A 26,992-nucleotide genomic window follows, 5' to 3' on the forward strand; every position below is an offset into this window, starting at 1 on the left:
AACTCTAATTTGGTTTTACCAATCATCCAAAATGAGAGCAAAAGAGAAAGTATAAAATCTTCAAGACCACACATAGGGCGCTATATCGCGGGTGTTCTCGTTGAGCCAGCAGTCAAAGTTTAACTCAAGAATAGCCTGATCATATGGCTCCTAAAACTTTTGGTGATTAGCTGGCATCACCAGGGAAAACAACCATACTGTCTCTGCCGGGGGAAATTTAGCCTCTCTTTGACAATGCAAACTAATCAAAGACATGGCTGGACAGAGTCCACCAGAGTAGGACTTAAAGGGGTTTTACACATAGCGATATCGCTAGCAATATCGCTAAACGTCACTGGTTTTGTGACGTTATAGCGATATCGCTATGTGTGATACTTACCTCCGATCGGCTCCCCCGCTGTCCATCCCTGATCGCGCGGCTCCATTTCTCGTCGTCTGCTTCCTGCTGGGCTTCCTGCTGTGTGAGACGAGTGACGCTGGACGCGGGCGGGAGGACGCCAGGATCACTGTGTGTGAAAGGTGAGTATCGTGCGCTGCGTCGCTGCTGCATCGCTGTGAGATCTTTCTGTGTGAAAGCTCACTAGCGATCATTTAGCGATGCACCAGCGATCCTGACCGGGTCGGATCGCTGGTGCATCGCTAAATGTAAAAGGGCCTTTACTCTATAAAGTCTCTGCTCTGACTAAGAAGGCCCTTAGACATGGAAGGCGCCTGCATTATGTGTATACCCCCTAATAAATGTCTTTATTAGACAACCATTTTAATGATAATCTTTTTTCCAGGAACATTCCTATCTATGATTGTTAAGTAAATGGCCAACTTAAAGGGAATCTGTCACCCCTTTTTTGAGATATCATATAATGATATCATTCAATTGTGTGTCACATAAGGATTCTCTTAATACTTTTGCTTCCCCCTGACCCCGCACCTTTCATGCATAAATACCTTTTTTATATCGGTTCAGATGTATGTAAACTGCCACGGTCCGGTCCGCTGGGCGGGGCTTATTCACCTGCTCCCCCCTCCCTGTCTTGCTCTACACAAGAAGAAATGCATAGAGCAAGACAGGGAGGGGGGGAGCAGGTGAATAAGCCCCGCCCAGCGGACCGGACCGTGGCAGTCTACATACATCTGAACTGATATAAAAAAGGTATTTATGCATGAAAGGTGCGGGGTCAGGGGGAAGCAAAAATACTAAGAGAATCCTTATGTGACACACAATTGAATGATATCATTATATGATATCTCAAAAAAGGGGTGACAGATTCCCTTTAAAGACCAACCATCTCTGGGTGCACTATTTTATATGCAAGATGATTGGAGACATTGCTCTTGATTCTGCTGCTATACTTTGGAGATAGGCATATGAATTGTTACAGGCTTTTTCAGATTTTTCCTTGGGGTGTATCCCAATAACAACAGATAAGTTTTATAGATTTTACAATATGTATAAAAATACTAGTACAATTGATGCACCAAATTCCTATGTATGAAGTGGGTCTTACAAGATCGGTATGGGGCACCTCATACCGTCCTCATTTTTTTTGTCAAAGTTCCAAAAAAGTGTCTTTCCTCAGTGTTAAGTTGGTGTATGTAGTACATTTGTTAGTAACATAGGTTATTAGTCTTGAACCAAGAGATACCAATAATACTATACATTTAATCCTTTGAGGATCGTACATTTAACAAATCAAACTTGTTTCAGTTTAAAACCACGGGACAAATATGTGCCTTAGTCCTCAAAGGGTTAAACTCAAAATGATGTGTTGTGCCCATACATGTATTCAAATAATTCTTCCTATTGTTGCTGTTATCTCTCTTCTCAGGACCCTCGCCACTTACAGTATTTTGCTGATGTGAATGAATCTAATGCCTATTGCCTGACACAAGGAAAGAAGCTCTATAGTGCTCCTACAGAATTTGGTTTCTGTCTGAAGGTAAGTGCTATGACATACAGTGGGGAAAAAAAGTATTTAGTCAGTCAGCAATAGTGCAAGTTCCACCACTTAAAAAGATAAGAGGCATCTGTAATTTACATCATAGGTAGACCTCAACTATGGGAGACAAACTGAGAAAAAAAAATCCAGAAAATCACATTGTCTGTTTTTTTTTTTCATTTTATTTGCATATTATGGTGGAAAATAAGTATTTGGTCAGAAACAAGCAATCAAGATTTCTGGCTCTCACAGACCTGTAACTACTTCTTTAAGAGTCTCCTCTTTCCTCCACTCATTACCTGTAGTAATGGCACCTGTTTAAACTTGTTATCAGTATAAAAAGACACCTGTGCACACCCTCAAACAGTCTGACTCCAAACTCCACTATGGTGAAGACCAAAGAGCTGTCAAAGGACACCAGAAACAAAAATTGTAGCCCTGCACCAGGCTGGGAAGACTGAATCTGCAATAGCCAACCAGCTTGGAGTGAAGAAATCAACTGTGGGAGCAATAATTAGAAAATGGAAGACATACAAGACCACTGATAATCTCCCTCGATCTGGTGCTCCACGCAAAATCCCACCCTGTGGGGTCAGAATGATCACAAGAACGGTGAGCAAAAATCCCAGAACCACGCGGGGGGACCTAGTAAATGAACTGCAGAGAGCTGGGACCAATGTAACAAGGCCTACCATAAGTAACACACTACGCCACCATGGACTCAGATCCTGCAGTGCCAGACGTGTCCCACTGCTTAAGCCTGTACATGTCCGGGCCCGTCTGAAGTTTGCTAGAGAGCATTTGGATGATCCAGAGGAGTTTTGGGAGAATGTCCTATGGTCTGATGAAACCAAACTGGAACTGTTTGGTAGAAACACAACTTGTCGTGTTTGGAGGAAAAAGAATACTGAGTTGCATCCATCAAACACCATACCTACTGTAAAGCATGGTGGTGGAAACATCATGCTTTGGGGCTGTTTCTCTGCAAAGGGGCCAGGACGACTGATCCGGGTACATGTAAGAATGAATGGGGCCATGTATCGTGAGATTTTGAGTGCAAACCTCCTTCCATCAGCAAGGGCATTGAAGATGAAACGTGGCTGGGTCTTTCAACATGACAATGATCCAAAGCACACCGCCAGGGCAACGAAGGAGTGGCTTCGTAAGAAGCATTTCAAGGTCCTGGAGTGGCCTAGCCAGTCTCCAGATCTCAACCCTATAGAAAACCTTTGGAGGGAGTTGATAGTCCGTGTTGCCAAGCGAAAAGCCAAAAACATCACTGCTCTAGAGGAGATCTGCATGGAGGAATGGGCCAACATACCAACAACAGTGTGTGGCAACCTTGTGAAGACTTACAGAAAACGTTTGACCTCTGTCATTGCCAACAAAGGATATATCACAAAGTATTGAGATGAAATTTTGTTTCTGACCAAATACTTATTTTCCACCATAATATGCAAATAAAATGAAAAAAAAAAAAACAGACAATGTGATTTTCTGGATTTTTTTTTTCTCAGTTTGTCTCCCATAGTTGAGGTCTACCTATGATGTAAATTACAGACGCCTCTCATCTTTTTAAGTGGTGGAACTTGCACTATTGCTGACTGACTAAATACTTTTTTTCCCCACTGTATATCAGCTTCCTTATTTCCAAACTCTTTGTCTTATCTTGGCCATATCTGTTCTAACAATGTTTTACTGAATCCTTTCAGCCATACAAGATGCGGAGTGGCACTAAGGGGCTGAAGATTTTGTGCAGTGAAGACGAACCGTCTCGTACTTGCTGGCTTACTGCTATCCGTCTGTTTAAGGTGAACCCAAAAGCTACCGTATATCCCAAGATTGTCCAAGAGGCCATTTCTTGTAGTTTTACATGAAGCAAATTCCTTTGGTAGTGCAGTTAGCCAAGCTCTGTGGTTTTCCAAGGAACCACATCTTAACGGTGTACAGAAAGAACTGCCAAGTGGTTTTAGTTGTCAAGAACATCCTGCCCTGTGATTGTCCATGAAGTAATGTCTTGTGGCTTATCCAGGGAGCCATGTCCTGCAGTTATCCAGGATCCTATATCCATTAATTTTTCAGGAAGCTATGCAGTTGTTCAATTTGAACTGTCCTGTCACTTTTCAGCAAGTCGTGTCCTGTGGTTGTCCAGGAAGAACTGTCCAGTGGGTTTCGAAGAAGCAACGTCCTGTAGTTGTCAAGGAAGTCATGACTCATGACTTGTGATTGTCCATGTAGCCATAACTTGTGGTTTTCCAGGAAGTTGTCTAGGAAGTCATGTTTTCCCTGAAGCCATATCTAGTGTTGTGCAGGAATCCATGTCTCGTAGATTTTCACCAAGATTTCTGCAGACCTTTTTATTGCATATAAATAATGAATTTTGATTATGTTAAGTCTTTAGACTGGAACCAGATAATTTTCACCATCTTTCTCTCTTTCTTGCAGTATGGAGCACAGCTCTATAAAAACTACCAGGTCTCCAGGCGCAGTCCACAGTCTTGGACAGACCTTAAAAAACAGGTATTATAGGAATAACTTGGTGATGGCAATTCTGTTAGCATGAAACAGTCGGTCACAACACAAGATATGAGAAGGGACATATATGGAGAAAATAATAATACCCATATAAATAGTCAAATTAGGCCCTTCAACTCATGCTGTCTCTTGTCCCAGTACTCCATGAAGTTCACCATAACCCATTTGTATAGCAGGCTTTTTGGCTTCTCTTTAACGTCATAGCATGCTATGGTCTACACAAAATTGCTCAGGTCATTGCCTACAACACAATCAGGCCACTCATCTGCTGATATCATAACCTTGATAACTGGGCACACATGGCATGATAGCAATCATTATAAAGCAGGAGAAGGGAAAATATAATGAGGTGCCTAGAGCCTAAGTAAAATACCCAAATAACAGCTTCTGGTTACACATCTGTTCAGTAGTAAAGCCTCATAGTATTACTCTATTACTGTGCACGTAGCTCAAACTCTAATTTATTGATCCACAAAGATATTGGTCATACACAAGAGTACACAGTATAAGTTCATGTCAATTTTACAGCTCACAGCAACCACTGGATTTATTAAGTTATGTATTTTATGCAAGAGATATGTCTCCTTCACATCATTGAACATATTATAATACGATGTATATCAGCAAGTGGACAATTACTGTATGAGGATTAAATATATCTTCATGTACCTAAGCTTAAACCTTAACATAAGGTATTCCTGCATCTTTTCATGTAGATCTATTTTAGCTTGGAATATTAAGTTATTGGTAATCTTTTAAAAGTTGGTCAAACATTAAGAATTTCAGAAGGCCGTTTTCTGGACATAGTGAAGCTTGTTTTTTGGATGACATTGCCATATGTTAAAGAACCACAAATCTAACCAAAGTACCAATCATTTCTCTTCCAATATCTGTGGGTACAGCTGGGTTTCCATTGAATAAATGTAGATCTGATGTTCAGCATAAATAATGTTCTAACTACAACGTTTCGAAAGTCACCTGAATTCAGATGGTAACTGTCATGCTCGTTCGTAGCTCAAATACACAGGATTCAGCAGTAAATGGTCTAAATCTGCCTTTTTTTGGAGAGGGACAAGATTTCTAGTGTAACTTTAAAATAGGTTTTTGTATACCGATACTTCGATAGTGAAGGATTGCTGATGTTTTTTGAGCTATGTGAACACCACCCTTATGGCATTCATAGTCATGCAAAATAAAACCTGATATAAGAAATGTTTATAGTTTACAAAGATAAGCTCTTATTGGAACTTGAAAGTTCTAAATACAATGGCTACCAACATGGAAAAAAGATAGAACATCATGATAAATTAATTACAAGAAGAGTGTGAAGAACCAAAGGGGACCCACAGGGTTTTTATGGGATTTGGATAGAGGTTAATGGAGGATGCAGAGTCTGAGGGATTATCTTTATCTCCACAAGGGCATCCCAGGTCACTATTCCATCAATAGTCTCCAGAGTTGACCTGAAGTGACATATCAGCGGTATAGTAGAGCTAACGTTATTATAGTCAGACAAAGCTGCCATGTCAAGGTGGGTTGTAGAGAGGTATCCTTTAAAAACAGATTACTTTATTTAAATCCTTTTGCAAAAACACCTAACCCAGAGTAGAAAGGTACATATACCATGAGATACAAAAACAATAATCAACCAAAAAAGCCTGCCTGCCACAATCCTACAATAACCTAATAGGGTTGTGGCAGGCAGCCTATTTTGGTCGATTATTGTTTTTGTATCTCATGGTATATGTACCTTTCTACTCTGGGTTAGGTGTTTTTTTTACAAAAGGATTTAAATAAAGTAATCTGTTTTTAAAGGAAATTAATGTACACTTTATGATTAGAATTTCCTGGTAGAATTTTTAAAAGTGAGATTTTTAGAGAGGTATGAATCAAGGCAGGCAGGCAAGCAGTATTTATTCATAGGAGACACAGGTCTGGGCAGGTTGGGAACAGTTACAATTGAGGCACATGTTGGAGTTTTTTGTGGACAAGTGTTTAAGTTTGTGGTCAAATTTGCACATATGCCATAGATAATGTATATCATCAAATTCTAGTCTTCAGCCAGATGGGCAAGAGGCCTGTTACCAGGCTGAGTAATAGATGACAAGCCATTAACTAAATGGGGCACAATGGCTTTGTCAGCATTACAATGAGTATTTCATTCTTTGATATGACAAGTGCACATTAAATGCACATTTTCACATTACTTAACATTTTTAAAATTTAAGAAAAACAAGGCTGATTTTTTTTCCATAAACTCATGGCCACTGTTGAATTGAAAAACTCTTGAGTTGCAATATCAGACACCCCAACAGACAAAATTGGCGGTGTTTCAGTAAGAAAGCAGTCATTTTTTTAGCCTCTTTGAACCTTCTTTTACCATATTAATATTTAGCCTTTTAGTCTATCAAAACTTGTCACTAATTATTTTGTTTTTCATAGCGCAGTGTATCTGATAGCACTTTGGTTCCCATGGATTTTTCGGGATGTACTGGTCGAGTAATAGAGAATCCTCTTGAAGCACTTTCAGTGGCTCTTGAAGAGGCCCAGTCCTGGAGGGTAGGTATTATTATATATTATGCTGAATGTATATCTGCAGATTAGAAGACTATACCTGGGTATATAATAATATATAAGGTAATATCACATAAAAATAGGATGTGAGCTGGATGTGCTCAAAAGGGATCCTGCAAACATAAAAAAACTAGCCAGCACTTCCAAACAGAAAAAGACAAGTGTGAACAGGTGCAAACTAAGAGAGCCACTCTATATAATTAACAAATTAAAGCTGCAATCTGACACGCTATAGCATGAAAACATTGAGTATAAGAAATCGGAACTGCTTTGTTGTAGAAAACATATTAAAAAAATGAAGGTACTTGGTGCACAAATTGGCCAATTCTTGTGAGCCCAACAGCCAGGTCCAATTTCATATATTCAATGCTTACTGTATATACCATAGCATTTCAGAGTGCAGCCTTAATTTGTTAGTTACATAGAGTGATGTTCAGTTTTTTATATTTGTAGTACACTCTCTCTGACTTAGCGCTCCTCCTATCAGCCTAATGCCCTTTTAAATAAAGCTTTATTCTACCTGCCCATATAATTGTAGGCTTTTAGTCCAAGAGAGGCATATTAGGTTCAGGATGCCAACAAAATGGTACGCCCTGACGCTGGCTGTTCGGCTGTCATGAATTAGCCAATTTGTGCGCTAAATACCTTCACTTTTTAACATGATTTCTATAGCAGTAATGCAGTTCTAATTTCCTATATTCAATGTTTACATACTATAGCATTTCAGAGTGTGTCTTTAACTTAAAGGGAACCTGTCATCAAGAATCAGAGTCTGGGCGTTCAGAGAATATATATTTTAAAGATCTGGCTGGAGATGGGATCCTAGCCGTAGACTATAGTAGTCTGGCGCTACAACCAGCCAACTCTTCCCACCGCTGATGCTCACTCTCATAGTGTGAGACTTGTAAATCACCTAAAACGACACTGGGGAGAGCTAACCAATTGCAGCACTGGACTAGTCTTATCTTTGATTATGGTCCCCAGACGGATTTTTAAACTATGCTTTCTTTGAAATGCCACAGCATTTTGTAGAAAGATATACCTGGCTGCGATTGTGCAGGCTCTGATTCATGCTGTCCGCATTTTGGGCTGCATGAATGAGATAACAAGTAGAGCAACCCCAACCACAATTAGTAATAATAAATGGCATGCCCCAACCGCAGTGACTGATTAATTTCATCGTCAGTTGCCAATATCATATACAGTCTATCTCTGTATAGTGTTTATCTTGCATCTTATCTTTTATTAGATTTTTATGTTGCCTTTGAGCAGCTATAAAATCATCCCTTATACCATTATCATACAAATTCTGTTATGTTCCTTTCTGACAATAAGTGTTATCATATGAAATTATATATGCATAATGCTCTCTACTCTCCTACAGAAAAAAACAACTCACCGGTATAGTCTACCCACACCGTGCCAGACAACGCCAAGTAGTGCAGGTCTGTTCAATAGGATGAGAATACACCATTACAAATTAAATTGTAAAAACTGCACTTGTATATGACTGTAAGGACTGTATGTGCATTTCTCCACCGTCAGTGTACCATATTTTTTGGACTATAAGACGCACTGGACCATAAGGTGCACCTAGGCTTTAGAGAAGGAAATTAGAAAAATTTGAAGCCAAAAACATGCTAAATTATGTACTAATATCCTCTATCCTGGTATATACATATATATTTATATATCCTCAATCCATGTATACATGGTCCCCTCATCCTCATACTTGTATACATGGTCCCATCATCCCCATCCTAGCATGCATGGCCCCCTTATACCTATCCAGGTATGCATGGCCTCCTCATCTCCATCCTGGTATGCATGCCCCTCTCATCCCTATCCTGGTATGCATGGCCTCATCATCCCTCTCCTGGTATGCATGGTCCCCTCATCCCCATTCTCCATATGCATGGACCCCTCATCCCTACCCCTATATGCATAGCCTCCACATCTCTATTCTTGTATGTATGGCCCCATCCTGGTATGCATAGCATCCTCATCCCTATCCTTGTATTCATGCCCCCCTCATCCCTATCCTGGTATGCATGGCCCCCTCATCCCTATCCTGGTATGCATGGCCCCCTCATCCCTATCCTGGTAGGCATGGCCCCCTCATCCCTAGTTTGGTATGCAGGGCCCCCCACTCCATCCTGGTATGCATGGCCACCATCCGTATCCTGGTATGCATGGCCCCCATCAGAAAAAACATAAAAAAATAAACCATTCCACTTACCTTCCTGCACTCCCTTGCAGCGTCCTGTTCTGATGCCAGCAGCTGATTTATGTTTGTAAGCAGCGCATGGCAGTGACATCACTTTCGGAGAGCAATTAGTTTTCCGGCAGGTTGTCCTGGGCTTGTATGCAGCAGATGATGTCACTGCCGTGCACTGCTTACAAACATAAATCAGATAATGCTAATCAGAGTAGCATGAGCAATACGTGGTCTGGCGCTGTTGTGTTGAAAAATGTCTCTTGGGGATAGTTTGGAGAAAAGGCCGTACCATTATTTGCATGGCCAAATCAATTTAACGCCAAGCTGTTAGTGTACCTGGAATAATGACTAGATGGGTCTGATTACTGTACATTGTAACACGACACACCATAATCATGGGAGTAGGACATCTTCATGGAGTTCTCAACATCCAAACTATAAGATGCACCCCCCATTTTCCTCCACATTTTTGGAGGAAAAAAGTGCATCTTATAGTCCGTAAAATACTTTAAAAGTAATTTTTCTGTAAAATTTTTGTCTCAGCATATCCTGTAGTAATATGACATAACAATGGATATTACACATAGCCAGACTTGGGTTGAAACTGTTTGCAGCAACTTCATATACACTGACGGCCGGATCAATGCAATTCTTACAAGAGAAAAAAAAATCACTGTGAAGGACGTATTCTACCTGTACATTACATATAGCTTTACTACCATGAGCACAGACAAAATGTGGTCACATAACACAGATATCAGAGTACCGTAAAGGGGTTGACTTCTTTATTTTTATTTTAAAAGTTGTGCTGGTGACATGATCTTTGGCACTAAAATATATATATTACAAGTTCTCCTTTGCATTTAATGCTGAAGACTTCCTTATAGACTGCACAGCTTTGCGGTTCTCATCATGGCTGCTGATGGTAGACCAGACCTGTCCATTAGCCACCTCCAAACCACTGAGCATGAGAAACCTGTATTTCAATTGGAGAAGGCAGATGGACAAGTCTTATTGCATGCTCCTCCATCAGCAGCCATGATGGGAACAATAAATCTGTGGTATTTAGATTGAACTCAGAAAGATGGACTTTTCCTTACTTTACCTGGAGCAGTGGAAACATGTTCTCTGTCTTGCAGTGTGATGGAGAAGAGATAATATGCAGTTGTTTCTCAAGAATTGGTGTAGTCCCCTTTTCTTAATGTTATGGACAATTCTGGCTTCCAACTTTGTGAAAACAGTTTGAGGAAAGCAATTTTCTGTTCTAGGTCAGCGCACAAAGGGAGGTCCCTAAAATCATGGTTGGATGAATTTAGTGCAGAAGAACATGACTGACCAAACAGAGCCCTCACCTCAACCCCATCCACCACCTGTGGGCTGAACTAGATCAAAGATTGTGAGCCAGATCACATCAGTCTTTGACTTTACAAATGCTATTCTGAATAAAATAGTCAAAAATTCCAACAGACTTCTCCAAAATCTTTTGGAAAAACTTCCCAGAAAAGGATAAGCTTTTATAACTGCACAGAGGGGACCAACTTCACAATAATACCTATGGATTTAGAATGGCATTTTGGAAATGCTCCTGTAGGTGTAATACATAGGGGGCAAGATACTTTTGTCCATATAACGTATATCTGTTCCGTGATTTTGTTTGTCTACAGTTGTATAAGCTGCACTACAGTTCATCCATAGTTACACCCATTGTATTTCCATTCTGTCAGTGATACACAAGACTCAGCCATGGTATCATGGGCGTCTGTCCCGAGATGAGACTCAACGCCTCATAACACAACAAGGAATGGTGGACGGGTAAGATCCATGTAATCATATTGTCATCAGCCTCAGAGATTAGTTAAGTATTTTTGTCAGAAAATGAATGGCAGCCATGAAATATCTGTCCTCATATGGCATCGTTATCCTGTTTATTGTAAACAGTTTGTTCCCTACAAGCTCCTGATTTGCTGTTACGTAATGTAGACCTGTCATCAGGACACAGATTATTATACCCTGCCTTGCCTAACCACTCACTATAAATCACACTTCACAAGTCTAAGACTTAGTCATTAATCTGTGTACGCTTTACTATTGTCCCTCAATTATTTTATTTTTTTAGCTCTATAACACAGATTTGTCCAAATAAGCAGAGCTCTTCATCTTCAGGTCCATTTACAATGCAAAAATATCAACACTTATTCCTAGGAATGTGCATTCACGATAATCATGCAGTTCAAATGCACCATAAATCGGTTGTGCCAAGTTTGGAAGTTATCCTCTTTCTATAGGATTGAGGATCTCTTCCGATTGTTGGGGTTCTGACCGCTGGGAAGTCTCGAAGACTAGTCAAGAGCAGCTCTTGGCTATTTCCAGTGTGTCTATTAAGAATGAATAGAGTGGCAGTGCTCATTATTAACCACCTCTCCATTCAGATGGGGACTCTTCAAAGCCTGGTTCTTGCGATCAGACTACCAGACACCACCAGAAGAAAAAACAAAAAGATTGGGTGTTTACATTAAAAATACCTTTTCTCTTCTAACATCATCTTACTGCAGAAAGTAAGTCAGTAGGCTCACTTACATATTAGATGGAGGGCTCCAAAACCTGTTTTGGAAAATGTTAACGGCTTAGTGACCCAATGTGTTTAAATTGCCTCTTTGCTTTAATATTCATATAAAATACAACCATTTTGAGAGGTTCTCTTGGTAGTTTTTTTCCAGGGCATGGCAACCAAAGAATTTAAAAAATCATGGCATATCAGTAGAATAAAATTACGGTGTAATGGTAGTGGTCTAAATTCTGGCAAAATCTTGAGAAGTGAGAACTAAGTGATTGTGGTCTCTTCCACTAATTTCTACACAGTGGTACTCCCATCCAGCCACTGTGCAAAGAACTTCAACACACAGAGTGAGGCTGTGTAATAGCCAATGGCCATTGATGTTCATGTAAAGTCAACATAAAAGCAACAATTAACCAGCCCTGCTTCTCTCATTCTGAGAAGTATGGGGGTCCAACCAGACAGTCCTCCCCAATCAGTAAATTATTGAATATTCTATTATATCACATGAATACCTTTATGCCTCTGATTTTCACTTTCCTCCCGAGAGCCGATTACTTCACTCTCTTGCAAATTCTCTTTTGAGAGAGGAAAAGGACTCTAGTGCCACCTATTGGATGTAGTAATCCTAAAAGTCAATGTCGACCCTTTAACGAACCTTGCCATATGACTTACGATAAGAAATCAAAAAGGACACTCCATTTGCAGACACATGTTTTGGAGTGTTTGCCCCTCATTAGTACAAAGCAGGGGATCTGATTTGGATTGGCGAGAGGTCTTTGGCTGAAAGTCTGAGGGAAAACTGAGGCCACTCTCATAAACTCTCTTTTTTGTCTCTTTGCAGAGTTTTCCTTTTGCGAGAAAGCACAAGAAACCCCAAAGGATTTGTCCTGTCATTGTGTCACTTACAGAAGATCAAGCACTACCTCATCTTACCGGTATGTGACTGCAACAGGAGAACACTGACTGCAGCTCTGCAATGCGTCCAGCAATTATGACTGTGAAGCAGCAGAGTTTAATGAGCTTGCTTAACTACCGGCCTCAGATTGATAACGTGACCGCCATTCATTCTGTCCCAACTGTCAGATAAGCCTGTTATAATGATTGCAGCATATTTTATTACAAGCCTTTTGACCTGTTTATCTTTCACAGAAACTCATTATTCTGCTCTTGAATTCTTTGCACCTGTCTGTTCTGGCACTCTATCCATTTCACACCCATAAATATCTTTTGACCAGCATTTTTAAGGAAAAACCTTGTTTTTTCTGATATACATATGCACATACAATGATCTCTAAGCCTTGAAAACCTTCTGTAAGGGCAGCAAAGCCTACTGGGAGTTGTGGTTTTGCAATAGATGGACAGTCACAACTTATAGTGCACCCATTACTCACACACAGTAAAGAACAAATCAAGAGATTAGAGGAGTTAGCCACATGTCTGTATTCTGAGGCTTTGTTATATTGACCTGTGAGTTCATTTTTGATCTGCCTACCATTCTTAAGATGACATAATAGCCTACCTCTTCATTCATGAGGGCAGGATTGCACAACCTGACTTGCGGTGATAAATGATCGCAGATCAGCTACTTGTTTGCTGCTTGGTGGTCATTTAAAGGGAATCTGACATCTGATACATGGTGCCCGAGTCACTGGCTGCATGATTTCAGCCAGGTATGTTTGACTCTACTCTCTTTGAAATATATACTTTAAATGTTGCCTGGGACTGAGCAGCATGGCATACTCGTTGGACAGGCGGACACTCCTCAAAATTGAAAATGCAACACCAGTATGGCCAAGTTATGGAATTACAGAAATCACAGGATGGGTGGACCTGTTAATGAAAATTATGAAAAAATAGAAACAAAGTTTTCAAAATATTCAAATTATATAGCACTGAGTATGAGCGCATAAATGCTTGAACTTACACACCTCAGCATTTTATCAATTATGTTATTAATAGTTGTCTGGAGAAAGTTCTGCCACACCGAAAGCACTTGGGGTTACAAATCATCAAGATCTGCTGCTGGCAGCTCCCTAAGAAGATAACGACCAATGACGTGCCAGATGTGCTTGATGAGAGACTTGTCCGGCGACATTGCTGACCATGGATATACGTTTAGACTATGCAGACTGCTCAGAGAAACATGAGCAGTATGTGGTCTGGCGGTGTCATGTTGAAAAATGTCTCTTGGGGATACATTATAGAAAAGGCTGTACCATTGGTTACATGACCAAATCAATTTAACGCCAAGCTGTTAGTGTTCCTGGAATAATAACTACCTTACATTATAACACTGCACAAAATAATCACGGGAGTAGGACACCTTCATGGAGTTGTCAACATGGTCTCCAGATGGAGACTGAAGCCTGGGATAAAGCAATAGAGGACTATCCTCTTGAGTGATGAGTTCCACTTTTATTTTGATGGAAATGATAGCTTGAGGTTGGTCTGTCGAAATGGTTATATCACTGGTTGCCCAGTATCCCAGGAGACATCTTTCAATGTGAACATGCCAAAGCTGCACATTGCTTGTGCTACTGTAATCAGTCTGTGTGGCCTAAACATGCCTCCATGGCCTATAGCGTCCCCGCCTTGTCTCTTTTCAAGCACGTCTACAACATCATTAGTTGGCAACTGCAAAGGGAGCTGCCAGCAGCGAATCTTGTTGATTTGTTTGATTCCTCAGAATATAATTAATAGCCTCATTGATAACGAACAAGGAGTGTAAGCAACAGCATTATTGTGCATGGTGCTCATACTCAATAATGAAAAAATCAAGAGGTTTTGACAATTTTGTTTCCGTTTTTTCATAATTTGCAAATCATTAGAATGTCTAACAATCCTGTAATTTCAATAATTCCTTTTCCTTCATAGTGTTGAGGAGTGTAGATAGATCAGCAATGCCTTTCTAGGACCATAAACATCAAGGATAACAAAAACTATGAGGTGAACTAAGGTAGTGATTAGTGATGAGCAAGCATGTGCTTTTATTAGTTAGTGTGGGTATACCATCGTCGAATCCACATATCCAACTAAACCAACAGTCCTTCTAAGGACTAATTACGGGGTAAATAGATTGCATTACTAAGTAGGCAGGGAATGTATGTATGTATATACATATCAGTGCAATGCATGCAGGCACTGTATGTGGCTATATAGATATCAGTAGCAGCCAGGCATTCTATGTGCCATACTTCATTGTATAAATCAAGAGGGTCCATTCCATAACTGTCTGCTGCCTATTACATATATTGACCATATATATATATATATATATATATATATATATATATATATATATATATATATATATATATATATATATATATATAGTGGGGAAAAAAAGTATTTAGTCAGTCAGCAATAGTGCAAGTTCCACCACTTAAAAAGATGAGAGGCGTCTGTAATTTACATCATAGGTAGACCTCAACTATGGGAGACAAACTGAGAAAAAAAAATCCAGAAAATCACATTGTCATTTTTTTTTCATTTTATTTGCATATTATGGTGGAAAATAAGTATTTGGTCAGAAACAAAATTTCATCTCAATACTTTGTGATATATCCTTTGTTGGCAATGACAGAGGTCAAACGTTTTCTGTAAGTCTTCACAAGGTTGCCACACACTGTTGTTGGTATGTTGGCCCATTCCTCCATGCAGATCTCCTCTAGAGCAGTGATGTTTTTGGCTTTTCGCTTGGCAACACGGACTTTCAACTCCCTCCAAAGGTTTTCTATAGGGTTGAGATCTGGAGACTGGCTAGGCCACTCCAGGACCTTGAAATGCTTCTTACGAAGCCACTCCTTCGTTGCCCTGGTGGTGTGCTTTGGATCATTGTCATGTTGAAAGACCCAGCCACGTTTCATCTTCAATGCCCTTGCTGATGGAAGGAGGTTTGCACTCAAAATCTCACGATACATGGCCCCATTCATTCTTTCATGTACCCGGATCAGTCGTCCTGGCCCCTTTGCAGAGAAACAGCCCCAAAGCATGATGTTTCCACCACCATACTTTACAGTAGGTATGGTGTTTGATGGATGCAACTCAGTATTCTTTTTCCTCCAAACACGACAAGTTGTGTTTCTACCAAACAGTTCCAGTTTGGTTTCATCAGACCATAGGACATTCTCCCAAAACTCCTCTGGATCATCCAAATGCTCTCTAGCAAACTTCAGACGGGCCCGGACATGTACAGGCTTAAGCAGTGGGACACGTCTGGCACTGCAGGATCTGAGTCCATGGTGGCGTAGTGTGTTACTTATGGTAGGCCTTGTTACATTGGTCCCAGCTCTCTGCAGTTCATTCACTAGGTCCCCCCGCGTGGTTCTGGGATTTTTGCTCACCGTTCTTGTGATCATTCTGACCCCACGGGGTGGGATTTTGCGTGGAGCACCAGATCGAGGGAGATTATCAGTGGTCTTGTATGTCTTCCATTTTCTAATTATTGCTCCCACAGTTGATTTCTTCACTCCAAGCTGGTTGGCTATTGCAGATTCAGTCTTCCCAGCCTGGTGCAGGGCTACAATTTTGTTTCTGGTGTCCTTTGACAGCTCTTTGGTCTTCACCATAGTGGAGTTTGGAGTCAGACTGTTTGAGGGTGTGCACAGGTGTCTTTTTATACTGATAACAAGTTTAAACAGGTGCCATTACTACAGGTAATGAGTGGAGGAAAGAGGAGACTCTTAAAGAAGAAGTTACAGGTCTGTGAGAGCCAGAAATCTTGATTGCTTGTTTCTGACCAAATACTTATTTTCCACCATAATATGCAAATAAAATGAAAAAAAAACAGACAATGTGATTTTCTGGAATTTTTTTTCTCAGTTTGTCTCCCATAGTTGAGGTCTACCTATGATGTAAATTACAGACGCCTCTCATCTTTTTAAGTGGTGGAACTTGCACTATTGCTGACTGACTAAATACTTTTTTTCCCCACTGTATATATATATATATATATATATATATATATATATATATATATAGCCCCAGGTAGTGGGTAGGAATAATTTTTTGGTATCTTAATCCTGATTATTTTATTCCAAAGCAATCCAGAGCCCCCTTTTTTTCTCCATAGCAGGAGGACATGCAGAGCGAGGACAGCAGCACACAGGGGGAGGGAGGCTTAGCACCCCAACAGGCAGGAAGAAGCCATGTGGTGGCCGCAGACAGAAGGCGGGAAACCGCTACTCGTAACACCAACACGACGGAAGTTGGCCGTACAACTGTGTTGCTTTTTAAAGACTGCCGATAACCCCAAACAGTCCATTTGCACCACTTGCCATAACCGCATCACCAGGGGTAGCAAAACTAATATCCTGACCACCACCAGCATGATCAGGCACCTGGCAGCAAAGCACCCGACTTTGTGGGCCGAACCCGGGAATAGTGTCTGTGGGTGAAAACACTGCTTATTTCACTGTTGTGCATGCAAGCCAATCCCCTGTCCACGCTGCATGCGAAGATACCTCCTGCCCTGCACCTGTCATTGCCCACACTCAACTACCGCCATCATCAAGCATGTCCACGTCCTTGTCCCAGCGCAACTTCAGTTGTCCATACCCCAGCCATTGGAATGCAAGTGTAAATACGCAGCCAATGCCCAACAGGCCACAGTACTAAATTCACACATTTCTCGTCTGCTTGCGGTCGAAATGTTGCCTTTTAGGCTTGTGGAGATGGAAGTTTTCCGCAACCTGATGGCGGCGGCTGTCCCAACGTACTCGATCCCTAGCTGCCATTATTTCTCCCAGTGTGCCATCCCGGCTTTACACAAGCACGTGTCCCTCAACATTACCCATGCCCAGAACAATGCTGTTACTGGGAAAGTCCACCTAATGACGGACACGTGGACAAGTGCTTGTGGGCAGGGATGCTACATCTTGATGACGGCACACTGGGTTAACATAGTGGAAGCCGGGATCCAGATGAACCTTGGAATGGAACACGTCCTCCTGACACCGAGGATTGTGGGCCCTACGTCAATCAGGGTTGCCCCCACAGTCTACAGCTCCTGCACCTAATCCTCTTCCTCCTACTCTTCAGCCTCCATCTCTGAAATGACCACATCAGTCACAAGGTGGAAGCACTGCAGCACTGCCTCAGCCAAGTGTCAACAGGTTCTACTGAAGCTAATATGCTTAGGTGACAGACCGCACAATGCTGTTGAGTTGTGGACAGCTCTGAAAGAGCAGGCAGATGTGTGGTTGACACTGCTGAACCTACAGCCAGGCATGGTCATGTGTGTGACAATGGCTGGAACCTGGTGGCGGCTCTGAGGCGAGGTGAGCTCACACACATACCATGCCTTGCTCATGTGCTTACCCTCATTGTTAAACGGTTTCTCAAAAGCTACCCAAAGCTGCCGTATCTGCTTGTCAAAGTACACCGCCTGTGTGCCCATTTTAGAAAGTCAGCTCCAGCTTCCGCCGCCCTTGCCGTGCTTCAGCAGCGTTTGCAGCTTCCGGCTCACCGACTGGTGTGTGATGTCCCCACGCATTGGAACTCAACACTGCACATGTTGGAAAGGATTTGTGAGCAGAAGAGGGCAGTTGTTGACTACCAGCATCAACAAGGCTGTCGGTATTCAGTTCAGAATCCACACATAAGACCTCAGGAGGGGACATGGATGTCAGACCTACAGTTGTGGACAAAAGTATTGACACCCCTGCAATTCTGTCAGATAATACTCAGTTTCTTCCTGAAAATAATTGCAAACACAAATTCTTTGGTATTATTATCTTCATTTAATTTGTCTTAAGTGAAAAAACACAAAAAGAATTGTCCTAAAGCCAAATTGGATATAATTCCACACCAAACATAAAAAAGAGGGTGGACAAAAGTATTGGCACTGTTCGAAAAATCATGTGATGCTTCTCTAATTTGTGTAATTAACAGGACCTGTAACTTACCTGTGGCACCTAACAGGTGTTGGCAATAACTAAATCACACTTGCAGCCAGTTGACATGGATTAAAGTTGACTCAACCTGTGTCCTGTGTCCTTGTGTGTACCACAATGAGCATGGAGAAAAGAAAGAAGACCAAAGAACTCTCTGAGGACTTGAGAAACCAAATTGTGAGGAAGCATGAGCAATCTCAAGGCTACAAGTCCATCTCCAAAGACCTGAATGTTCCTGTGTCTACCATGCGCAGTGTTATCAAGAAGTTTAAAGCCCATGGCACTGTGGCTAACCTCCCTAGATGTGGATGGAAAAGAAAAATTGACAAGAGATTTCAACGCAAGATTGTGCGGATGTTGGATAAAGAACCTCGGCTAACATCCAAACAAGTTCAAGCTGCCCTGCAGCCCGAGGGTACAACAGTGTCAACCCGTACTATCCGTCGGCGTCTGAATGAAAAGGGATTGTATGGAAGGAGACCCAAGAAGACCCCACTTCTTACCCCGAGACATAAAAAAAGCCAGGCTGGAGTTTGCCAAAACTTACCTGAAAAAGCCTAAAACGTTTTGGAAGAATGTTCTCTGGTCAGATGAGACAAAAGTAGAGCTTTTTGGGCAAAGGCATCAACATAGAGTTTGCAGGAGAAAAAAAAGAGGCATTCAAAGAAAAGAACACGGTCCCTACAGTCAAACATGGTGGAGGTTCCCTGATGTTTTGGGGTTGCTTTGCTGCCTCTGGCACTGGACTGCTTGACCATGTGCATGGCATTATGAAGTCAGAAGACTACCAACAAATTTTGCAGCATAATGGAGGGCCCAATGTGAGAAAGATGGGTCTCCCTCAGAGGTCATGGTTCTTCCAGCAGGACAATGACCCAAAACACACTTCAAAAAGCACTAGAAAATGGATGGAGAGAAAGCACTGGAGACTTCTAAGGTGGCCAGCAATGAGTCCAGACCTGAATCCCATAGAACACCTGTGGAAGATCTAAAAATGGCAGTTTGGAGAAGGCACCCTTCAAATATCAGGGACCTGGAGCAGTTTGCCAAAGAAGAATGGTCTAAAATTCCAGCAGAGCATTGTAAGAAACTCATTGATGGTTAACGGAAGCGGTTGGTCGCAGTTATTTTGGCTAAAGGTGGTGCAACCAAGTTTTAGGCTGAGGGTGCCAATACTTTTGTCTGGCCCATTTTTAGAGTTTTGTGTGAAATGATCAATGTTTTGCTTTTTGCTTCATTCTCTTTTGTGTTTTTTCATTTAAGACAAATTAAATGAAGATACTAATACCAAAGAATTTGTGTTTGCAATCATTTTCAGGAAGAAACTGAGTATTATCTGACAGAATTGCAGGGGTGTCAATACTTTTGGCCACAACTGTATGTACCATCCTACAAAACTTTGAAGAGTCCACCAAGATGGTGAGTGGCGATGAAGCCATAACTAGCATCACAATCCCGCTTCTCTGTCTTCTGAAACGCTCTCTGCTCACAATCAAAGAGGTGGCATTGCAGGCTGAGCACGATGAGAGATGGAGCAAGGAAGCATACAGGATGATTACACACAGCCCAGCCTCAGGTCATCCCAAGGTGGATTGGTGGACAATGAGGAAGAGGAGGAGGAGGAAGAACAGGAGCTAGTTTCATGCGCTATAGACGGTACTACAAGCACAACTGTCATACCGTCTGTTCAGTGTGGATGGCCTGAGGACAGAGAGGAGGAGGAGAAGGAGCACATGGTCAGTCATCCTCTTGGTGAGGACACGGAAGTCTTGCCTGTTAGCAGTCTGCCATGCATGGCTGACTTTATGTTGCACTGCCTTTTCCTGACAGTCATTACTGGTTGGTGACACTTTTAGACCCATGCTACAAGGAGAGCTTTCAGTCTCTTCTTCCAGAGGCAAACGGGTAAGAAAATGGTGCAGTACCAGAAGGCCCTTGTTGCGGAATTATTTAAAAAATTCCCATCTGAAAACGCTGGCGGCAGAGATCACATTTCTTTGGACAACCAAGGAGTACAGGCGAGAGAGACACACCTTCAATCCTGCAGAGGCAGGGGAACACTGGCAACATTCTGGGAGAGTTTTCTCAGACCCTCCCATCGCAGTGGCCATGATGCGCGACGTACTCTCACAAGAAGTGCAAAGTTTTGGAAGATGGTGAGGGAGTACTTTGCTGACCATACCAACATCCTCCAAGATTCCTCTGTGCCTTTTAATTATTGGGTCTCAAAGCTGGATACGTAACCTGAACTGGCTCTCTACGCCTTGGAGGTCTTGGCCTGATTTTGGATATTTTCTGTTATCCTCCTCCTTCTCCTCATCCTTATCATCCACCACCACTAGATCACCATGGTGACCGTGGTCCGTGATGCAACAGCCACTAGAAATTTTTTGCAAGGGTGTTTATGATGCTGGTTCCAAAACTGTTTACACTCTATGCTGAGGTGTGTCCCACCCAGGGGAAAATGTTTTTCAGCCTATACACTTTGTGTATGGGCATTACAAGTATAGGAGACCCACTCCTGTAAACTGGGAAAACAGTTTTAGTAGGTCATCCTCCACGTCTCTTCCGACACCACCACTAGATCACCAGGGTGAATGTGTTCCGTGATGCAATAGCCACTATATTTTTGCGCCAGGACGTTTATGATGGCCGTAAAAAAATTTTTTTACACAGTAGGTTGATGTGTACTCCCCCTCGCTCCTGTAAACTGGGCAAACATTTTTCGGAGACCATCCTCCACATTTTTTCCTTGGGGGATTATTATTATTATTTATTTATATAGCGCCAGTGATTCCATGGTGCTGTACATGAGAAGGGGTTACATACAAATTGCAGATATCACTTACAGTAAACAAACTAACAATCACAGACTGATATATAGGGGAGAGAGGACCCTGCCCTTTCGGCCTTACATTCTCCAGGATGGTGGGGAAGGAGACAGTAGGTTGGGGGGTTGCAGCAGCTCCAGTGATGGTGAGGCGGTAGCTCCAGTCGTGGTGAGGGGGCAGCGGGGATCATTGCAGGCTGTAGGCTTTCCTGAAGAGATGGGTTTTCAGGTTCCGTCTGAAGGATCCAAGTGTGGTTGATAGCTGGACGTGTTGGGGCAAAGAATTCCAGAGGATGGGGGGCGATTCGGCAGAACTCTTGGAGGTGGTTGGGTGAGGAGCGAATAAGTGCGGAGGAGAGAAGGAGGTCTTGGGAGGATCAGAGATTACGTGAGGGAAGATATTGAGAGATTAATTCAGAGATATATGGAGGAGACAGGCTATAGATGGCCTTGTAGGTCAGTATTAGTAATTTGAATTGGATACGTTGAGGGAATGGGAGCCAGTGAAGAGATTTGCAGAGGGGAGAAGTGGAGGAGTAGCGAGGAGAGAGATGAATTAGTCGGGCAGCAGAGTTAAGGATGGACTAGAAAGGTGCGAGGGTGTTAGCAGGGAAGCCACAGAAAAGGATGTTGCAATAGTTGAGACGGGAGATAATGAGGGCATGCACAAGCATTTTAGTAGAGTGAGGGTTGAGGAAGGGATGGATTCTGGAAATATTTATGAGCTGGAGGCGGCAGGAGGTGGAGAGAGCTTGGATTTGCGGATTAAAGGACAGGGCAGAGTCAAGGGTTATTCCGAGGCAGTGGACCTCCGGTATGGGGGAAAGCGTGATGTCATCAATTGTTATAGATAGGTCAGGTAAGGAAGATGGGGGAGATGATCAGTTCAGATTTGTCCACATTCAGTTTGAGGAAGCGGAAAGAGAAGGAGGATATGGCTGATAGACACTCCGGGATTTTGGAGAGCAGAGAGGTGACCAGAGAGGTAGATCTGAATATCATCAGCATAAAGGTGGTACTGGAATCCGTGGGACTTTATGAGTTGCCCCAGGCCAAGTGTATAGATTAAGAGTAGGGGTCCTAGAACAGAGCCTTGGGGGACTCCAACAGAGAGAGTGGGATGAGGAGGTAGTGTGGGAGTGGGAGATGCTGACTGTGCGGTTGGAGAGGTAAGAGGAGGCCCAGGATAGGGCAAGGTCTTTGATGCCAAAGGAAGAGACGATCTTTAGTAGGAGGCAGTGGTCAACTGTGTCGAAGGCAGAGGACAAGTCTAGAAGGAGGAGTATAGAGTATTGTCAGTTCGCTTTGGCTGTAAGTAGGTCATTAGTAATTTTGGTCAGGGCTGTCTCAGTGGAGTGATGGAGGTGGAAACCAGATTGTAGATTGTCAAAGCGCAGGTTAGATGAGAGATAGGAGGAAAGTTCAGCGTGGACGTGCTGCACCAGCAGTTTGGAAGCGAATGGGAGCAGCGATATTGGTCGATAGCTGGACATAGCGGTTGGGTCGAGGGTTGGCTTTTTGAGGATAGGCGTGATTGTAGCATGTTTGAAAGCAGAAGGGAAGGTACTGGAAGTTAGTGATAGGTTGAAGAGGTGGGTTAGACATGGGATAAGGGTGGTGGCGAGATTGGGGAGGACGTGGTATGGGATGGGGGTCAAGTGCACAAGTGGTGAGGTGTGATTTGGAGAGATGAGCCAGCTTCCCTTCAGTGATGTTGGGTAAGGAGGTTATGGGGTTTGGGCAATGGTCTGGTATACAAAGGGGTTGTGGTGGTTGAATAATAAAGACTTGCCGTGTTTGGTCTATCTTGTTTTTGAAGTGCATGGCAAAGTCCTCAGCAGAGATTAGGGAAGATGGAGGGGGCAGTGGTGGGCGGAGGATGGAGTTAAAAGTATTGAACAACTGTTTGGGGTTGTGGGATAAGGAAGATACAAGGGATGTAAAGTAGGCCTGTTTAGCAGAGGTGAGAGCTGATTTGAATGCAATTGTTGCTTGTTTGAGTGCAGTGAAGTCGTCTAGGGAATGCGTTTTCTTCCAGCTCCGTTCAGCAATTCTGGATGCTTGCCGAAGCTTTTTAGTGGTGTTATTGTGCCAGGATTGTCTATTGATTTGTCGCACTCTGTTATGCATGACAGGGGCGACCGAGTCGATGGCTGATGCAAGAGTGGCATTGTAGAACCTAGTGGCAGTGTCTGTGTCATGGAGTGAGGGTATGGAGGACAGTGGTAGGATAGAGTCAGAGAGTGTGTGAGTGTCTAGATGTGCAAGGTTTCTGCAGGGGTGCGCGTGTTGCTGGACATGGGTGACAGGTGATGAGGACAGGGATGAGAAAGTGAGTAGATGGTGGCCAGATAGAGGGAGAGGGGAGGTTGTGAAGTTAGATAGGGAGCAGAGACGGTGAAGACCAGGTCTAATGTGTGTCCATCTGTGTTTGTGGAGGACCACTTAGTAAGTCCAAAGGAAGAAGTAAGGGACAGGAGTTTGGAGGCTGCTGTGTTATGAATGAGTCACCGTAGGAGGCAAAAACAGAAATACTAGCTAAGTCCAGAAAACCAGAGAAGTTGGCAGCTATCGGATTGCAGACCCCTGAACCTATCAACAACATCTAGCAGTAGCCGTGGGGGGTTCCTACGGTGCCCTAGACCCCTCGATCACAGCCGGAGAACTAAATAGCCTAAAGACAGAAAGGGAAATCTAAATTGCCCCAGAGCAGACCCCAAAGCAATAGGCAGCCCCCAACATATAATGACGGTGAAGCAAGATGAAAAAACACTAACACAGATAGAAAGATAGGCTGAGCAAATGATGGGGCCCAAGCTAACTAAATAGGACAGGATAGAAAAGCTGCTGTCTGCAATCCGCCAAAACCCTATCAAAACAAGAGCCAACAGACTGATAGGGAAAAAAGCCCTGAAGACGCTAGACTTCAAAAAGACTATATCAGTACTCAGGTATTTTCTGAAGACAGAGCAAAAAGGAATTCAGCTCACCCCAGCAGGGAATGGCAGAAATCCAGAAAAACAAGGCAAAACAAAACCAAAACACAAATGCAAAAAGCAGAGCAGAAAACTTAACTTTTGAGGAGCAGGAATCAGACTGGTCTCCTAGAATCCCTCAGAGAAATCACCAGCAAGGCAGAAGGGCGTCGGCTGCCTTATATCCAGTCAGCAATTCCCGTCACCCAGTCATCATCATCCTGCTCAGGTGCTTGGTAATCAGCCTCACTACCTTCCTTCACCAGAAGAGGGAGTTCATCAGACCTCAATGGTGAAGGGGAACATGAACTCACAACACTGCTGACTGGTGGGTTTCAATGGGGATGTTGAAGTCGCCCATGATGATGGTGGGAATGTCAACAGAGAGGAAGTGAAGGAGCCAGGTAGAGAATTGGTCAATGAAGGCAGTGGCCGGGCCCGGAGGTCGGTATATGACAGCCACTTGGAGGTTGGAAGGAGAGTAGATACGGACAGAGTGGATTTCAAAAGAGGGGAGGACAAGGAAGGGAAGAGGTGGGATTGGGTTGAATTTGCAGTTGGAAAAAAGGAGAATGCCCACTCCTCCACCATATCTGTTGCCAGGGCGAGGAGTGTGGGTGAAGTGGAGGTCGCCATAGCATAGTGCAGCAGGGGAGGCTGTGTCGGAGGGTGTCAGCCATGTTTCAGTGAGGCCAAGGAAAGAAAAATTGTGAGAGGTAAAGAGTTTGTGAATCACATGGAGTTTATTGCAGACGGAGTGGGCATTCCAGAGTGATCCAGAGAGAGGGAGCAGGGTGGTGGGCTTCAAAGGCACGGACTTGAGGTTGGAAAGACTTTGGGTGTTTTTATTGGATTGGGGGTGATAGAAGGGGGTAATAATGGAAGGTATGAGCTGTGGGGATCCAGGATTGGGAGATATGTCGCCAGCAGTGAGGAGAAGCAGAGCGAGGCAGAGCAGGTGGGAGGAGGAGAGTGGGAGACGTGTTTTGTGTGTTATTAGGAGCAATCTGAAGTTGAGGAGCAGGTCAGCAGAGGAGGTCAGGTGGGGGGTAGGAGGGAAGGAGAGATTATTTCTTGGTTAGAGGGTGCTGGGGTCTGTGGATAGCAAAGGAGTGTCAGGAGTGATGGAGGCAAAACCATTAGAGCATATTTCAGCATGATGAGAGTAAGTGTAGAGCTAACAGAAAGAAATGTATGTTTAAAGAGTTTTGGTGTATGTTCTGGTCACTCCTGGCTCATTTCTGGCATATTTCAATTATTATCCTTGGAACTACAGACCAGGATCTAAACAGACCAATGGGTTTGAATTTATAACAGCTCAAATGCACATCAAACAAGCAAGGTGTGATCAGGAGGGAGGGGCAGCAGGGACACTGGTCGCACACACAGGAGGGAATTAATTAGAAGACAGGAAGAAAGAGAGGAAAAAAAAAACAGATCCAAAAGGACAGATAAACCATTGATAGCAGACAGATGCAGGAGTGATTGGGGTTCAGGAACGATGGGTGCTGAAGGTATTGCAGCCACGGGACATACCTGAGGATGAAGCAGATCGATTGTCAGACTGATACCAATAGTGAAGCATAGTGACAACAACAATGTCTAATGGGAGACTGGAGTGTGTGCAAATTTTGGGCAGACCTTGTATTCACTTCATGGGCAAACTTTAGGTGACTTAAAAAAATCAGAATAATGTGAACTTTGGTTTCATGTGGCCATCCAGTACGTTTGTTCAAAGGCTTATTGGGGTGTGTGTAAAGGGCCCGTTACACTAAGCGATATCGCTAGCAATATCGCTATAACGTCACTAGTTATGTGACGCAGCAGCGATATTGCTAGCGATATCGCTATGTGTGATACTTACCTCCGACCGGCTCCCCCGCTGATTATCGCTGATCGCACGAGAACATCCTGGGCCGTTTCTCGTCGGCCACTCCCTGCTGTGGCGACGAGCGACGCGTGGACGCGGGCGGGAGGACGTCAGGGTCGCCTCGTCCGACAGGTAAGTAGCGACCCCCGACTGCTGCTATGTTGCTGGTGAGATCTGCCTGTTTGGTAGCTCACTAGCGATGACTTAGCGATGCACCAGCGATCCTGACCGGGTCATATTGTGGTCGGGATCGCGGGTGCATCGCCAAGTGTAACGGTACCCTAACTTTGGTGCAGGGCAGGCCTTCCATTCAATGCATAAGCAAACAGTATGGGAGTACCAAATGAATACTGAGGACTATGGTTGCATGTGGCCATCTATCATGTGGCTTCAAAGGCTTATTGGGGTGCTGTAACTTTGGTGCAGGGCAGGCCTTGCATTCATTGCGTAAGCAAACTGTATGGGACTACCAAATGAATACTGGGAACTATGGTTGCATGTGGTCATCCATGGCGTCTGTTCAATGGGATGTTGGGGTGCGACCAAATTTTGGGCAGCCCTGCCACTCACTGCATACGCAATAACAGTATAAGAGACCCAATG

The 26,992-nt window shown here is 43.2% G+C and overlaps 1 protein-coding gene across 9 annotated transcripts in view; it reads left to right on the forward strand.

Annotated features, from left to right (window-relative positions):
* GRB7 (growth factor receptor bound protein 7) overlaps positions 1-26,992 on the forward strand; it is a 192,553-nt gene that overhangs the window by 157,348 nt on the left and 8,213 nt on the right. For all 9 annotated transcript variants that reach the window (XM_073572584.1, XM_073572590.1, XM_073572587.1 and 6 more), the window contains 7 exons: positions 1,827-1,937; positions 3,650-3,748; positions 4,383-4,457; positions 6,915-7,031; positions 8,431-8,491; positions 10,989-11,076; positions 12,663-12,756. In XM_073572584.1, coding sequence (XP_073428685.1) covers positions 1,827-1,937; positions 3,650-3,748; positions 4,383-4,457; positions 6,915-7,031; positions 8,431-8,491; positions 10,989-11,076; positions 12,663-12,756 — 645 coding nt within the window. The remainder of the gene's footprint in view (positions 1-1,826; positions 1,938-3,649; positions 3,749-4,382; positions 4,458-6,914; positions 7,032-8,430; positions 8,492-10,988; positions 11,077-12,662; positions 12,757-26,992) is intronic.

This window comes from Dendrobates tinctorius, unplaced genomic scaffold (assembly GCF_039654945.1).
Source record: "Dendrobates tinctorius isolate UK_male_01 unplaced genomic scaffold, ASM3965494v1 ptg000032l, whole genome shotgun sequence".
NCBI lineage: Eukaryota > Metazoa > Chordata > Amphibia > Anura > Dendrobatidae > Dendrobates > Dendrobates tinctorius.